Here is a 17,762-nt window from a genome sequence, read left to right as displayed (position 1 = left end):
CCACCACCGGAAGGCCGAGGTGGGAAGATCAATCACCTGAGGTCGGGAGTCCAAGCCCAGCCTGACCAACATGGAGAAACCCCATCTCTACTAAAAATACAAAATTAGCTGGGCGTGGTGGCACATGCCTGTAATCCCAGCTACTTGGGAGGCTGAGGCAGGACAATCGCTTGAACCTGATAGGTGGAGATTGCGGTGAGCCAAGATCGCGCCACTGCACTCCAGTCTGGGCAACAAGAGTGAAACTCCGTCAAGAAAGAGAAAGAAAGGAAAAAAAGAAATCCTTCTCAAGAATGGCCTTGTTTAATGAGACAGATCATGTAAGCTATTTAATCATATTACAGAAAATTTCACTTGATTTGCATTAAAATCTTTTTTTTTTTTTTTTTTTTTTGAGACGGAGTGTCGCTCTGTCGCCAAGGCTGCAGTGCGGTGGAGCGATGTCGGCTCACTGCAAGCTCTGCCTCCCGGGTTCACACCATTCTCCTGCCTCAGCCTCCTGAGTAGCAGGGACTACAGGTGCCCGCCACCATGCCCGGCTATTTTTTTTTTTTTTAATTTTATTTTTTATTTTTAGTAAAGACAGGGTTTCACTGTGTTAGCCAGGATGGTCTCAATCTCCTGACCTCGTGATCCTCCCACCTTGGACTCTCAAAGTGCTGGGATTACAGGTGTGAGCCACTGCGCCCGGCCAAAATCTTACTTCTTTAGCTAGAGAGGAAAGCAGGAACATAGGAATTTAAAAAGTAGTTATAAATACATTTACTTTCCAAATTATTTTTTTGTGCCCAATAGGTATCTTACTTTTTAAGTTGAATGACAGCTCAAGATGAGTTTCTGACACTGATTTTTCATCATAGAAAACCTCTTAATATTTCTAAATTTAAAAAAATACATATAGAAATAGTTACAAACAGTATAAAATACCCTATAAGCCAAAAGACATAGAATTCATCCGAATATTGTAAGGACTGAAAAAGTCTGACAGTACACATTTACAATAATCTCCAAGACTACCACCCACTACTGGGAAGAAACTCTGTAAAAGCAGCTTCTGACAATAGTAACATGAAATGAGCTTTCTGCATGACCTACTGAGGTTCTTTTTAGAATATCACATTTCTGAATCCAAAGTGGTGTTAGAGCCTTTCTCCCCTTCAATTTGTCACAGTTAGTGAACAATTATTGAGTTTATAACTTTGCTTAAACAAATGCCAATGAATATGGAAACAGAATTTGGTAGATGATGTTCTGAAGCAGTAATAAAAATTACAACCCAAAATTAAGTACCTCATTCCTAAAATATTAAGAACTGTACCTTACAATATCTTCTTTGCATGAAAATGACTACAAATCCACTATCTGGGAGGAAACAAATTCAGTTGTTTCAGTAATGGCTAAGAATGGGTTTGATTTCCTCATTTTTACCTGATTTCCAATGTGACTGACAGCTCCATCTGACAAACATTTGTTGCCATGTGGTAACGGTAACCAATCTATGAGAGTTCTGTCTTTATAAGGCCATGACTAAGCCCTATCTTAGAATCCTAGACTCATTAACATCACACAGTAAGATTAAAAGTAACTCACCAGATACATTAATCCAATTAATAGCTATTACTCTTTCTCAGAAGATAATTTTTTAAATACAAGTAGCTTAATCAAAGTAAGAACCCAAGACAGTAAGAGTCATGCATTCTAATTATACAAAATTTGTAGTTTAATCCTTACCTTTCCATTGTTAAATATAATTTTATTTATTTATTTATTTATTTGTTTGTTTGTTTGAGATGGAATCTCACTCTGTTGCCCAGGCTGGAGTGCAATGGCATGCTCTTGGCTCACTGAAACCTCTGCCTCCCAGGTTCAAGATATTCTCCTGCCTCCCTCCCAAGTAGCTGGGATTATAGGTGTCAGCCACCATGCCTGGCTAATTTTTGTATTTTTAGTGGAGATGCAGTTTCACCACGTAGGTCAGTCTCGTCTTGAACTCCTGACCTCAAGTGATCTGCCCGCTGCAGCCTCCCGAAGTGCTAGGACTACAAACGTCAGCCACTGCACCCAGCCATTGTTAAACATAATTTAAATTAAACTTGTAGGAATTATGTCATGGGCATTTGGGAAAACCTACTAAATTTAATATCTAACTATTTGTACATTTTTAAACCTTAAATATAAATATCTATACATAAGATTGGATATCAAGTAAAAGCAAATCAAAAGGAAATTCAGAAATAATCCCGAATTTACTTGTTAATCAATTTTCTACAATCTTTCATATCAATAATCAGAAGTAATAAATGGTTAATCTATGCATTTGCCCAGTATTATGTTAAGGTTAATAATAATTTATCCAGTAGTCATTGGGCAACAGAGAGTGTGATACATAGAAGGAGATGAACATTATCCACATGTAGAAAATAAAAACAATATATGTATGTTGTATATACAGAAGCACATGAATGTACATCGAGACAAAGATATACTTTTTGTTCTTTGTTTTCACAGAAAGATGTCTAAGGAACAAAATAATCATTTGCTATAGGAGAATATCTATATTCTCTTATTAAAATAAACAGAAGGATGCAAGGAAAGCCTAACAGGGAAGGGCATATATGAGTGATGTCAATGCCCAGTTTACAAGTTGTAAAAGATTTCTGCAGTTAGGGTCTCCTACTCCAAAAATATTTGAAAGACATAAATGGGAAAGAGAACTGTGAATACATATGAAGTGAAAGTCATCAGAAAAAATTAAAAGCTGGTCAGGTGCAGTGGCTCACGCCTGTACTCCCAGCACTTTGGGAGGCCAAGGCGGGTAGATCATGAGGTCAAGAGATCAAGACCATCCTCACCAACATGGTGAAACCCCATCTCTACTAAAAATACAAAAAAAAAAAAAAAAATAGCTGGGTGTGGTGGCGGGCACCTGCAGTCCCAGCTACTCAGGAGGCTGAGGCAGGAGAATCACTTCAACCTGGGAGGCAAAGGTTGCAGTGAGCCGAGATCGTGCCACTGCACTCTAGTCTGGTAACACAGTGAGACTCTGTCAAAAAAAAAAGTAAAATTAAAATTTAAAAAAAAAACTTAAATAGTAGATCATGAAAGCATATAAGAGCTCATGATTCTCAATAATTTTGCAATGTGAATTATGGCCAAATTGGGAAATGATAATTTGAAAAGACTAAAAAAGCTTAAGTAGAAAATATAAATATGAATCTGATCTTTTGGGATAAGAATGGGTGAGTTAGGCAATAATCTAATAAGATTATAAAGATTATGTAACAGATAACCTAACAGGATTATTTAACAAACTCATGTGACCTAGACTTTACATATATATAAAGATATTAAAACAGAACTTACTGGAAACAAATAAGTAAGAAATTATTCTATGTGTCTATTAAGGGAACATGTTTTATACACTTATTTATTGTTCAGTTTTTACAGTAAGCCTGTCATGCTTTAAATATTTAATATCATATCATGTTACCTTGTTAAAGCATGACAGGCTTTTACAGTTAAAGTATTACAGGCCTTTACATGATATCATGTTAAATTGTTAAAGCATGTAAGCTTACTATAAAACGTATATCATGTTTGAAATACAGGAAAAGATATGAAATCCAGCATAGCTTGCTGGATCTAAGTAATCTTGCCAGGTCTAAGTAATCAATAAATAAACTTTTATTTATTGATTATTATTTATAATCAATAAATAAAATTATATTTTTAAAATTTTATAAACAGCATAGTAAAGAGAAATAAATTTAAGATCTTCAATTATGAGAGGGATCTTTCCATGAGTAGGTGACAATATGACCAAATTATTCAATGGCTTAAGAAGACTAACAAATTAATTAAATAAACAATACACTGTTGTTAAATAAACAGGAGGCCATTAGCCTAAGGCTGTCCCCCCTACTCTGAGTTCCTAGTAACAAACTGCAACGTAATTTAGTAAACAAACCAAAGCCTAATTCAGGAGATTTTTTGTAACAGCCTGGTTTCAGCTAATCACAAACAGCTGAGATTCAGCTCATCATAGGCAGCAAACTAATCCTACCATGCTAAATAAGGTATTTACTTAGCTGTAGCCAATCAGATGATTTATCTGCTTTTGTTTGGCCTATAAAAGCTTCCTACATCCACTGCTGGGCAGAGCTCTCTGAACCTTTTCTGGTTCTGAATGTTGCCTGATTCATGAATCCTTTGCTCAGATAAACTCTGTATAACTTAATTTGTCTGAAGTTTTTCTTTTAAAACTCTCTTCTTAAATTGTCTTTGGCTAGGTGGTTGAATGAAGTTACAGAGTTCCTAGAGAAATAGCTATAGACATCCCATATCTTTGCCAGGAAAAATCATCTACTGTCATTAAAACTGTAATGAATTATAGGGTCAGTTTCTTTCTCCAGATTGTCAAGAGGGTTAATGTTCCTTATTAAAAAGGTTTTAGCCACCTCCTTCATAATTAGTACATTCTCAATAAATGTCTGTTGAACTTACTTAAGATATTGGTCAAATCAAAAGGAGCCAGTGATCAGGTAGTTCAAGAGCCTTGGCTTATATTAAAAGTTTGAAGAGAGAAAAAACTGGATCCTGATGAAAAGCTGTGATTGGTTTCAAACATGATTTTTATGGTGAACTCCTCTATTCTGAAAATCCAAAGCCTCCATCTTATATGCGACAGTTGGATTTATTCAGAACAACTGGGGATGAGTTGTTCACTTTAATTTTACATAAGGTTCAGAAAGTTTAGAAGTTAGGTGGGTATACACTCTCCAGACATGGAAGATACAGGATTACATTAGAGTAGAAACATAAGACTTTATAGAGTATAAATATTTACTGAGAAGCTAGCTATTAAATTCTAGCAATTTATTATCTCACTTGATCCTTATAATTCTGTTAGACAGGTATTATCCCCAGTATTACATCTGCAGAAAGAAAAGGGCAAGGAGAGAAAGTATTTCTCAGTGTTACACAGTAAGTAAGTAGCAGAGATTAGTGACTAGCAGAGATTACTTACCAGTCCTGACTTTAAACTCTAGGTAAAGTGATCTCTGTACAATACCCTGGCTGCATGCTTTTTTGTTTGGGGATAGCAGTTTTGAGACAGGGCCGTACTAAAACAATACCAACATCTAGGGGAGGACAGGCCAGATTAAAGAAGGATGCTAGGCTTAAGCTGGTGGAATAACTGAGTCAAGAAGTATAAAATCTAGACCCATGCTAAACAGATGAATAGGAAGTTTCCTTGCCTTCTTTTCTGAGACCACAATTACCTTATCTGCTGCTATAATACTTTGTAAAAACCAGCTATTGTTGCATATGCAGAAGCAAACTAAAAATAAATCTTCCACTTTAGACTTCTTACTAGCTCCTCAATAGATAACTCTGTAGACAGGGAAGTGTACACATCTTCTGGCTAAAATATGTTATCTCTCACTATCTAATGTGACAATGTGGATATTACAATAAAAAAGCATAGTCTTTTAACTTATCAGGATTTAATGTTATACTATTTTTGCAGTTAAAAAACAGGAGCATCTTATATGTCATATATAGATAAGGTAAGTAAGTGTATCAAGTATTGCTATAAATTTAATTTTTCAATCATAAACTAAAAATAGAAATAAAATAAATTCTTCTATTAATTAAACCCAGAGGAAGGTAAAATTATATACCAGGATGAGATATATTCTAGTTATTAATAACTTTCATAAGGGTATATAAGGGAACTGGATCCCAATTTATGAAATATCCAAAGTCAGTATCTTGAATCATACTAAGAAGTATGGTTTAGTAGACATTGAAGAGAGTCTACTGATTTATTCTGCAAATAATGTGTTCATCTTTTCCTACTTATCTCTAATAATCAATGAAACAAGAAAAAGCATTTAAGTCTCCAGTACTTGTTTTTAATATCAAATAGTCAAATTTACTTTGAACTCTGCCTTTGATAGACAAAACACATCACAGAGTAAAGCAGGCGGAAATTGTTTGTACTAAAATATTACTTGTAGAAATATCTGGCTACTAATAACCTAGTGAAAGGTACCCAAACAAGCACACATAGATATGTGACTCTACAGGGAAATTTACAAGCAAGGACTCTCAAAGAGTAGCGAAAGAAACAAAAAGAGATAGGAAAAAAGGAGGAAAGGGGAAAGACAAAATAGAGAAAATACAAGAAAAGAGAGAACGAGAGGGAAGGGAAAAAATCAAACAGAAGGAGATGAGAGAGAGGGATATTAGGAAAAAACAGAAAATTAGCTTAAGATAGAAAAATAAAAATAGTGAAAAAATGATTAAGGTGGCTAAAAGCCAAAAGAAGGTAATACAACTTACAAGTTTCAAGATGATTACCTAAAGGAAAACAGCCTAAGACTGTAGCTCTCTCAACATTGGGTACTGGATACTGTAACTAAATGAAATCAAATAGTACTGAACATTGGAACAAAGAAATAAGAAAAAGATCTTGTGGACTATAGGTGAAGTGATTATATCTTCCACAGTTTCTAAAAATCAGATTGATTGAAAATGAATAGAATTCTTCAGACCCACCAGGAACAAGTAAATATCTTTCTATTCCTTCAAATTGTGTTTTATGACAAGTGGGAAAATTAGTCCTAAGGCAAATACCACACCAATGATGGAATTCAAAAATAGGTGGCTCATTAAACACAAGCTCATAGATTTAACTAAAGGACTGGCTGAAGATTCAGCTAAAGGAAAAGTAGACAGCTGGTACAATACGGCATAAGAATTTCTCAGATAATCTAACCTTACCAAAGTAGTCCTAAATCTTATCTTTGCTCTAAGATAATAATAAGTTCAGAAAGAGTAACTGAGAAACCTAAGCGGATAGCCATATGTTTTGGTACAACTAACTATTAATTAGTTGGAAAAAAAAGTATTACACTTACTCATACCACTGTTTATTGTGTTTTCGGTAAAGCAACGTATCCAAGGCAACAGCATTGACATCCAGAGCTCCTGGGGAAGGCCACTGGTTGGTGAGATGGGCAGTTAACTCTTGTCTCGATCTTAAATCATTATTCTTTAGCACAGTCCTGTGAATATTAAGATGGTGAGTGCTTTTGTCTTCACTGTTCTACAATGGCAGAGGAACCTAATGGTATCAATTTAGGCCCCCAAAATTTATCTTATAAAATTGGTTTGTTAATAGATTGTGAACAGAACTACAGCAAGGATGGTTGGGACAATGACTGTTCTTTCTCCTGCAATATGTGTTCTTCATTTTTTTTTTTTCTGCTGGTTACAACAAATCACTACTTGTGAAATTCAGACTTACTATGTTTTCACATTATTACTAAAGTACTAAAAGACTCAAGTAGCATTTTATATCTTAATTAAAAGGAAGTGATATCTTAAAGATACAGGTTATTAAGCCAATTAAAATATTTAAAAAGTAAAGATTCCATGTGTATGATTTCCTAGCTTCAAAACTCAGACACGATCTATGAAAGTATTTTAACTCAAGTAAAGGAAAAGCGATTAAAATGAGAAAAAAAAAACTGAACTGCAAAAAAATATAAAAAAGATTCTCATAACTATTTTTCCTTTTTTTTTTTTTAACACACTGTTGCTGGCTTGAATCCCATAACTGTCTTTGAAATAAATGACTGATAAATCTTCATGAAAATGATTAAATCAATGACAACTACACTGAGCAGTATAATCCACTGTAAATGTTTTAACTACAGAATGAAGCCATTATAACAATCCATGGTTTTAATTTTTATAGAACTGTTACTTGCTAATATCAACTTAGAAAAGAATTTGCTTTTTGCCAAAATTTCAGACTTCAAAAACAACTGATCATTGTCACAGGATTAATTCAACATTTAAGTTGATGGTTAAAAAGAACTTTAAAAGCAAAGGTCTTATTCTACCTCTAAAAGGCCTTAAAATACCATTTAGGTAACCTGCGTCCTCCAACAGGAGTCCATGGCTTTAGTGTGTCAATGTTCTGAGCCATCAATTCAGAAGCAGGGAAGTAATAGTGCCTGCCACTAACTTCCACAGATAAAAGTCCTGTTGTGGGTAACAGAGAGGTAAGTCAGTGAGGTAAGGGCAGCATAATACTGCACTAAAGAAAATCAGCCTGCATGCCACCCCTGGCTGTTTACAATGGTACTAATGGAATAACTATATTTCATATGTCTCTAACAGGCTACAGATGGATATTTCTGATTTTATGGGGTATCTGTGTGCATTGAAAAATACTTGTTCCACTATGTCTACAAGGAAACATTATCTGATGTAAACATTAGATTCTGTCTCAGGATGGAATACTAAAATAGGCCAAAGTTAGTGAGAATGTGTCCCATTAAGATATTATTTTAGCCTAGTTGCCACAATTTCATTTCACTGGAAAAGAAATGAAAGTTTTAAAAGGACTTTTAAAGTACTTTAACATAAAAAAAAATTAAAACAGTAAAGCTTTACAAAGAGAGCAAATGGGAAAATTTTAAGACTGACAGGAAAATAATGCAAAACAAAAATAGGAATTATTGGCCAGATAATCTGTTATGATAAACCACCATTATTTTGGATTCTGTTAGGTTTTTCTCTATCATATATTCAATTTCTTGAGGGAATCTAGTGAACATCACTGGAAAACTCAACTTCAATGTCAAAATTGGCTCACAGGGAATATTCAGGCAGAATGTAAGAAAAGCAAATGTGCATCTGTGAGGAAATGGCACTGGTAGAACACAATAATAGTAATTGAACAACCTCCAATTTAGAATATATTCTTTCTGGAAAATGGAAAGTTGTATACCTCATTAAATGGAAAAGAGAACTGAAGTTCCACAACTGTTTTTATATAACTGTTGTCCATGGAGATTTTTGCCTAATGACAAATTAAGGTACTGTCTTTAGACCTTTGTCCTTATAAATCCTAATGATGTTTTCTATGAGCAGCTGCCTGGTCCTCTGAAACAGGAGATAAAATATCTCAGCTAATGGAATAGGCAGTTTTCCTTCCACATAGCATCTATTTCCCATCTTTTGTGAGGAATGTGGAGACAATAAATCCTGGCACTTGCTCTGCCACTATGAAGAGGAAAGGTTACTGGAGAATCCTTGTGTAAGGCCTTTTCTTTCATCACTCAAGTACACTATGGGACAGACAAGTGAATTAAGTTAAGTTGAGAACCTCGTCCTTGTATTTTTGAACTTGACTAGAGTCTGTTTAGAGTAATAAATAAACAGAGCAGTTTATTCACTTTAACGGTGGGTCCCTGAACAGAATGTACCAGCAAAGAGACACTACTGCAGTTCCTGCTTCCAACCCTCTGGGGTAGCTCAGTTTCCTTCTTTCTAAGCCTATTTATCCAGCCTTTCTATCCATTCTGTGAGTTGCTGATCTCTTTATAATGAATTCTATCTGTGCACAAGAGCTGATTGTAGTTGTTTGCAACCAAAGAATCCTATCACTTACCCTAGAACAGGGGAAGTATACCCAGTTAATATCAAAACCTACTCAAAGGTAATCCAATTAATGTTAATATGAAGAATAATGATATTTTTCTTAATTGGCCAAGCTTAAAAATGGTTTCAACTTAAGATATTTAATAATTGCTATTATTTAATGGTATTAAATCAGTGATAATTAAAGGTTGAAATATGTGACATTTAGCATTTAACTTTAATTAAAACTATAACCAATGCTGAAATTAGTCTGTCTAAAAACTGAATTATTTTATATGTGATAGATTCTATTTATCACTTATCTATAAGTCAATTTATCATTCCCTCATTAAGACAATGATTCTATAGAAGGTGCACTGAAGGAAAATTGTTTAATTTATTATGAAAGTAGCAAGAGTAGAATTATCACAGCTAATTTTCAGAACTTCCCTGTGGCATCTACCTCTAAATTTCTAGATAGCTGATTTCTCTTTAGATTCTCAATAGGAATTATTTAGGAATTTGCCTTCTCAAAATAACACAATTTAATTTATTACTGTAATGACTCAAAACCATTAAAGAAAGGATCTCTTTATATGGATTTTAAACTACATATAATCTCATCAAGCCTAACTATGAGGCAGGTTCTGACACTTGTAAAGCTTAAATACAGCTACTGAGACAGCAAGTTGCAAGGCAACTCTATTAGGGGAAAATATTTAAAACTCAAGTTTACTTATATACTGAAAGTATCATCTCCTTGTCTTTGCTCTCCCAGCATTAACTATATCCCTACTATTATTCAAAAGATCCAAATTCCATCCATCTTCCAAAATTTATTTCGTTTTCTACCTCATTCTAAAAGATCTTCAGACTACTTCTGTTCACAATGATACAACTTGTATTGCTTTGTAGTGAGTCTCATACAGTTTAATAATCAATTATTTAAATATTTTAATGTTTTATGGATCTTCTACTTTGATTATAAGCTACTTGGGAATAGTAGCTTTGTTTCATATTTATTCACTGTAAATGGTTATAATATTGGACATATTGCTGAATCTCCTCAACATGCAATTCACATGACCACTAAATGAAAACTTTTCTAGCTTGAGGCTTTATATGGATTCTTGCTGATTTCCCATATACTACCTCATAACAAAAAGTAAAGATTTAAACTAAAAATTTAGATTAAATCTGCAAAATATTTCACAGACAGCATTTTCATAACCGAAAAAATACATTCACAACTAATATCAAGTAAATGTATTAGGTAGGCAGTGGAGGACACACTTAAAATATGTGAAGAAGCAATCATCTAAAAGTCTTTGTGATTGTTATATTTTTCGAAACATGCTCATAGAAGAGGGAGTATAGAAAGTACAATTTAAATTCTCCTTCCTTATTATAATCTACCGCTCCTAATAATTGGCTTCTAGATCCTTGAGGAATCCCTATCTGCTTTTGCATAAAGATCTTTTACTCTACAGGTAAAAATCTGTCATTTGAAAGTAAAGTTTGATTTCTTATATGTAATTATGTTGAAGTATGTGTCAGTTCAATTTATCAATTGACTATTTCATGTGATCTTTAAATATATCCTCAATTTTTTGACCTGAATGTGTCTTTGATGGATATATGTAAATTCAAAATACTGTGGATTTATATATGCAAAACTTCTCAAGTGAAAAATGGAGTCTATCTCTCCTGCAAAATTGTTAGAAACAAAACTATAGCTTTCAGTTAAGGTTCAAAGAGCTGTTTTATTTTTCAAAGGAAAAAGTTCCACATCTTAAGCAAGTCCTTCTGGGAATGACAGAAAAAGTCAATAAATACAATTTATTCTGTGGAACTTAGCTAACCCCTGAAAAGTTTCTATATCTTCTAAATACATAATTTGTAACTATGTGTAAATATGTATTTTACCACTGACACTTTATTCTTTTTAGATTTATATTTTTTCTTCATATGTTTTTTAAACATTTTTATTTTATTTTATTCATTATTTATTTTGAGTAAGGTCTCAATCTGTCACCCAGGGTGAAGTGCAGTGATACAATCATGGCTTTCTGCAGCCTCAAACTCCCAGGCTCAAGTGATCCTCCCACCTCAGTCTCCTAAATAGCTGGGACCACAGGTGTGTACCACCACTCCTGGCTAATTTATTTTTTCTGAGGCAGGGTCTCCCTTTGAGACCAGGCTGGTCTCAAAGTCCTGGGTTCGGGTGGTGCTCCTACCTAGGCCTCCTAAAGTGCTGGGATTACAGGTGTGAGCCACTATGCCTTGCCTTAATTTGTATTTTTAATTTTTGTGGGTACATAATAGGCGTTTATATTTATGAGTTACATGAGATATTTTGACACAGGCATGTAATAATCACATCAGGGTAAATGGGGAATCCATCACCTCAAGCATTTAACCTTTGTGTTACAAACAATCTGATAATACTCTTTTGGTTATTTTTAAATGTACAATTAAAACACTTTTGACTATAGTCACTCTGTTGTGCTAGCAAACACTAGGTCTTATTCTTTCTAATTTTTTTTTGCATCCATTTATCCACTTTCCCTCCCTCGTAAGACTCGTATGATTATCGTTAGCTTATCTTTTATTTTTTTTGAGACAAGGTGTTGCTCTGTCACCCAGGCTGGAGTGCAGTAGCACAATCGTGGCTCGTTGCAGCCTCAACCTTTCAGTCTCAAGTGATCCTTCCACCTCTCAGCCTCCCAGTAGCTGGGACTACAAGCACACAACCACCATGACCAGCTAAGTTTTGTATCTTTTATAGAGACCCAGGTTTTGCCCTGTTGTCCAGGCTGGTCTTAGACTCCTGGGCTCAAGTGATCCGCCAACCTTGGCCTCCCAAAGTGCTGGGATTACAGGTGTGCGCCATTGCAGCCGGCCTATTAGTTTATCTTGATTAAGTACAGAGCAATACAATGCAATACTATATAATGCAATACAACAAGACTCTGTATTATTATAAACACCAAGTACTTTTCATTATGGACTCTGTATCATTTCAGGAGGAAATTATTTTCACATTGTTTTTGAAAAAACAAATTCAGCAAAAATGCAGTTATTTACTGTCTCTTTCAAAAACAGCTTTCCATATCTCACTTGTTCATTATGTAATTTGCTAAAATTCAATTTGTGAAGATTTATCACATGACTCTGAGGCATCAAGAAGGGTATATTTACCTCTCCTCTAATAATGAAGAGTGTTTTACAAAATATTAATTTTTTTTTGGAAACAGAGTCTTGCTCTCTCACCCAGAGGGAGTGCAGTGGCGCGATCTCAGTTCATCGCAATCTCCGCCTCCTGGGTTCAAGCAATTCTCCTGCCTCAGCCTCCCAAGTAGCTGGGACTACAGGTGTGTGCCACAACACCCAGCTAATTTTTTTTTTCTTTTTGTATTTTTAGTAGAGACAGGGTTTCACCATGTTGGCCAGGCTGGTCTCAAACTTCTGGTCTCAAGTGATCCACCCGCCTCGGCCTCCCAAAGTGTTGAGATTATAGTTGTGAGCCACCACGCCCAACTGGAATATTAATTTTTAAATAGAGGCTCATCCCAGGTAAAAATGGAACAGTCCCAATAAAAGTTATTTCAGTTTTCCCAGAAAAACTATTTGCTTTGAATAGTACTTGACTTAAAATTTTATCTCATTGGTCTTCCTCACATGATGTTTTGCATGCATGTTTCTGTATGTGCTATTCTGTGTACCCAGAATACCCTTTCTTTCTTCCTATCCCTTGGTCACGTGGGGAACTCCTGAAAAGCCTGCTCAAATATCAACTTCTTAGTGATGGTTTCCCTGGATCATCATTACTGTGCTACTTCTATAGGGAATATACAAGTTGAGCATTCCTAATTTGAAAATCCAAAATGCTCCAGAATCCACAACTTTCTCAGAAGCAATGTGACACCACAGTGAAAAATTCCACACCTGACCTCATGTGAAGTGTTGCAACTAAAACACACTTAAAATTTGGATCATGCACAAAATTATTAAAAATATTGTATAAATTATCTTTAGACTTATGTGTATAAGGTGTACATAAAACATAAATGAATTTTGGCTGGGTACAGTGGCTCACACCTGTAATCTCAGCACTTTGGGAGGATCACTTGAGTCCAGAAGTTCAAGACCAGCCTGGACAACACAGTGAGACCCTATGTATATAAAAAAGTTTTAAAAATTAGCTGGGTAAGGTGGTGCATGCCTGTAGTCCTAGCTGCTTGAAAGGTTGAGGTGGGAGGATCACTTGAGCGTCGAGGTCAAGTTTGCAATGAGCCATTGCACTCCAGCCTGGATGACAGAGGCCTTGTCTCAAAAAAAAAGAAAGAAAGAAAGAAAGAGAAAAAACAGAGAGAGAGAGAGAGAAGATAAGTGGAGAAATGGGTATGTTTGCACACTGCTGGTGGGAATGTAAATTGTACGTTCATTATGGAAAACTGCATGATGGTTACTCAAAAAACTGAAAACAGAATTACCATATGATCCAGCCATCCCCCTTCTGGGTATTTAATGATTTGAAATCAGTATGTTGAAGAGATTCTGCACAATTATGTCTACTGCAGCACTATTTACAATAGCAAAGTTATGGAATAAACTTAAGTGCCCATCAATAATGAGTGAACAAAGAAAATGTGGTACAAGGTCTTCTAAAAGATCTAGAAATCCATATTCTAGACTTTGATAGTAATACTTAGCCAATTCAAAGTGATTCTTTTGTTCATTTATTTGATTATTTATCTTGTGGCTCCAGGCTTGAGGGTTATCCTCTCCCCTTTACTTTGCTTCTTCCTCACCTCAGAGGCTGTGTCAACGCTCATGATGTGGTTATACTTTCAGCTGTTGGACGTGTATAAGGATCTAACCCCTGAAATCTAAGGATGTAACAGCTGTGGTTCCAAGCATTCCAATGCAACTCCAAAGGTCCATGACATGAAGTAATTTTCAATTTTGATAAGACAATATATTTAAAGCCCTTGGGGCTATGAGGAAAGTTTTGAAAGTGTGAGTGAGCAACTTTGATGCTAAAAAAGTTCCTAGCATCAGCAATATAGCAAATTTTGTAATTTTCCACTCGCTCTGTCACCCAGGCTGGAGTGCAGTGGCGTGATCTTGGCTCACTGCAACCTCTGCCTCCCAGGTTCAAGTGATTCTCTTGCCTCAGCCTCCTGAGTAGCTGGGACTACAGACGCACACCACCACTCCCAGCTAAATTTTGTATTTTTAGTAGAGACGGGGTTTTACCACGTCGGCCAGGATGGTCTTGATCTCTTGACCTCGTGATCCACCTGTCTCAGCCTCCCAAAGTGCTGGGATTACAGGCGTGAACCACCACACCCAGCCTTGTGTAATTCTTAAGATGTACTCCAGGATTATTTGTGAGTACTTAAATGTGCTCCAGTACTATTTGTGACACAGCACACTGAGAAAATCATAGGCTATCAATCTTCATGCAAATAACTATAGTAATGCAGAATTTTATGTAAATGGAAAGAATACCTAGGTAGCAATTACTGAAGGTCAAAGAAAGGGAAAGTCACCAAAGATAAAGGTGTTAAATACACTCTAACCCCTGACTCCCTTAGGAAAAGCAGGAAAACAGAGTTGCCTACCTCAAGCTTGTCTTTACTACTTTGGAAGAGCTAAGAGCTATCTGACAGATGCCATCTGTTTATTGTTGGTCCTTGCCCTCTACTCAACATAAACTCTATAAGGCTAGAAACTATATGTTTAATTCATTCTTGAATCACCAGCACCGAGAACTGGGCCCGACTCACCATACTTTCTCAATAAATATCTGTTAATAAAACAATATCAGAGAAGTTACAAAAGCAATTTAATACCAAGAGGAGTAATGAGAATTTATTATTCTTTATTCAATTAAAGCTTCCTGGAATTAGAAAATGCATACATGGCTTGTGAATATCCTAACTTTTTCATAATGTTAATATTAAAATGTTCTTCATTCATGTGTTATTTTCAACTTTAGAAACAGTCATGGGATAAAGATTTACTTTATATAACTTTACGATTATTTCCCCTTAAAGAAAACATAATGAAAGAAGCAACCTTAAAAGGAGACACATGTGCAAAAATTATAAGTTATTTACCCATTTACCAATGATATATTCTTGCCCAAAAAGTTAAACCTAAATCTAACCAAGTCTCTGAAAGCAGCAATGGTTTTCAAACTTGGCTGCACTTTAGAACTTGACACTATCCTTTAAGAAGAAAGAGACATTAATGAGTAATTTAGAACTTAAAAAAAAAATCAAGTGACTCACTATTTTTCCCATTTTAAAATGTAAAATAAACCCTGGCTCCTTACAGGAGTGAATGATGCAGGTGTGGGGCACCAAATATACAAGATGAACTTGGGATATCTTGTGCTAGAAAGTAAGAGTTATCAAAAACAAATGGTTCATATTAGAAGGACACAAGATCCAACATGAAGGGGCTTCAATTAGACAAAAACGGGGCAATTTGAGCATCAAAAATAAAAAGAAATGTAAGTGATAGAAGCACAATAAAAACATTTCTACTATAATGCTGGAACAAACAAAACAAAACAAACAAGAAGTGTTTTGCAATATCATACAGAATATGGGTGGCCTGTGGGGAGGTCAGGATCAGAAGATGACAATTCAAGACCTAATCATCTTTCTAACTAGAACACAGAGGAAAACAATAACAATCCTAATAAAATTACAAACTCAATTTAAAAGGTTTGTTAAATTCCTATATAGAAAAGAAATATTGCAATAAATCTAGATTTTAACAACAACAAAGTAACAGCCTTTGATATAAGAGAGTAAGGAAGGGTTGAGGATACTGGGGGTTTGAGGCTTGCCATGAAGGCAAGGGAAAAATGCACAAAGATGGAGTAAATACAGAGCAAGCACCTCCAAGTCTTAGCTAAATGAAACCAGTGGAATGTAAGGTGATCATGTACAATGAGAGAATGCCATCTGTTGGTGGCTTGTAGTATTTGATTGTATTCCTGTATTTTGCATTCAGCTGGTGTCACTTGTTGAGACATATTAACATATGAATCAAGGGTTTTCCTTGCTACACTGACATCATCCCTTTATTTATAAATCTTGTGTAAGTTAATTTGCATTGTAAAAGAATTCTAATTGTAACAAGTTCAAAATAATAAAATAATGCAAAATAAGAAACAAAAATCATCATCTCATTAGAAACCATTAAAAAGAAGCAGGACATCAGTGTCTTACTCTAAAACTTAACAATATTCCATAAGAACTGAATTTCAGAGCAATCACCAAAAAACCCTGACGAGGGAAAGTTCTTCTTTACAGTTAATTCCAGCCAATAAGTATGAAATGACTAACAGTTGGGAAATCACCCTTTACAAACCCTAATTAATCAACTGCTTTAGGCAATGCTAACCCATGGTTTAAGCCATTAAATGAAAGGCTGACAGGAACTTTTATATAGGAGAAACTAAGCTGTCACCACCTGAATCCACTGCCTGATCTTATAATCACTAAAAGTGGGACAACCAATGTGCTTCACAATATGATACAATGTGAAGTCCACAGCATCATCTACAAAATACTCCTGCTAAAAAAATTTAAACTTAAATTTAACCCAGCCCTATACAGCAGCAGTTCTCAGCCCTGATTGCCCATCAGAAACACCCAGAAACTACTTTAAAAGTTTAATTTTCTAGTACCCATATTAAAGAGAAACAGAAATTTTAATAATGTACTTATTTAACCAAATCTACTCAGGATAATATTTTACAATGCAGCCTATATATAAAGTTATTCATATTTTATAATCCTGTAAACTCTGCTCCTTTACAGCTATGTCCCCAACCTTTTCAGTTACTGATGTCACAAAATTACACCTTTATACACTTTGTGCCCCCAAACATAAACTAATATTACTTTTAAACACATTAGTCCCATGAATTATGTAGAAAACAAAATGTGGAGTTACAAACCAAATTAGTTTTTAGACTAATAATTGTTTTCATTAAATGTATTAGTATCTTAAATCAAGAGAAAACAAAAGTTGAGTTACAAACCATTGTCACACTACTACAAGATTTTATAATTATCCATGGTATATCCTTATTGATATATTTATTTCTTCATACAGCTTTAAATTACGGTCTGGTGTTCTTTAATTTTACCTTGCAGGACTACCTCGTGCAAGGCAGGTCTAGTAGTAATGAACTTCTGCTTATATTTACCTGGGAACACCTTAACTTCTCTCTCATTTTTGAAGGGCAGTTTTGCTGGCTATAGGAAACATGGTTGACAGCTTTTTTCTTT

The 17,762-nt window shown here is 35.0% G+C and overlaps 1 protein-coding gene across 9 annotated transcripts in view; it reads right to left on the bottom strand.

Annotated features, from left to right (window-relative positions):
* Positions 1 to 17,762, bottom strand: part of RUNDC3B (RUN domain containing 3B) — a 180,518-nt gene that overhangs the window by 18,778 nt on the left and 143,978 nt on the right. For 5 of the 9 annotated variants that reach the window (XM_050785280.1, XM_050785282.1, XM_050785286.1 and 2 more), the window contains one exon: positions 6,927 to 7,073. The exons of 2 other annotated variants lie outside the window; for them this stretch is intronic. In XM_050785280.1, the coding sequence (XP_050641237.1) occupies positions 6,927 to 7,073 (147 nt within the window). The remainder of the gene's footprint in view (positions 1 to 6,926; positions 7,074 to 17,762) is intronic. 2 more of the 9 variants (XM_050785281.1, XM_050785283.1) reach the window with 1 other exon arrangement.

The sequence above is a fragment of the Macaca thibetana genome, chromosome 3 (assembly GCF_024542745.1).
Source record: "Macaca thibetana thibetana isolate TM-01 chromosome 3, ASM2454274v1, whole genome shotgun sequence".
In the NCBI taxonomy this organism is placed as follows: Eukaryota; Metazoa; Chordata; class Mammalia; order Primates; family Cercopithecidae; genus Macaca; species Macaca thibetana.
The sequence above is the reverse complement of the archived record's forward strand: the minus strand, read 5'-3'. Positions and strand labels throughout refer to the sequence as shown.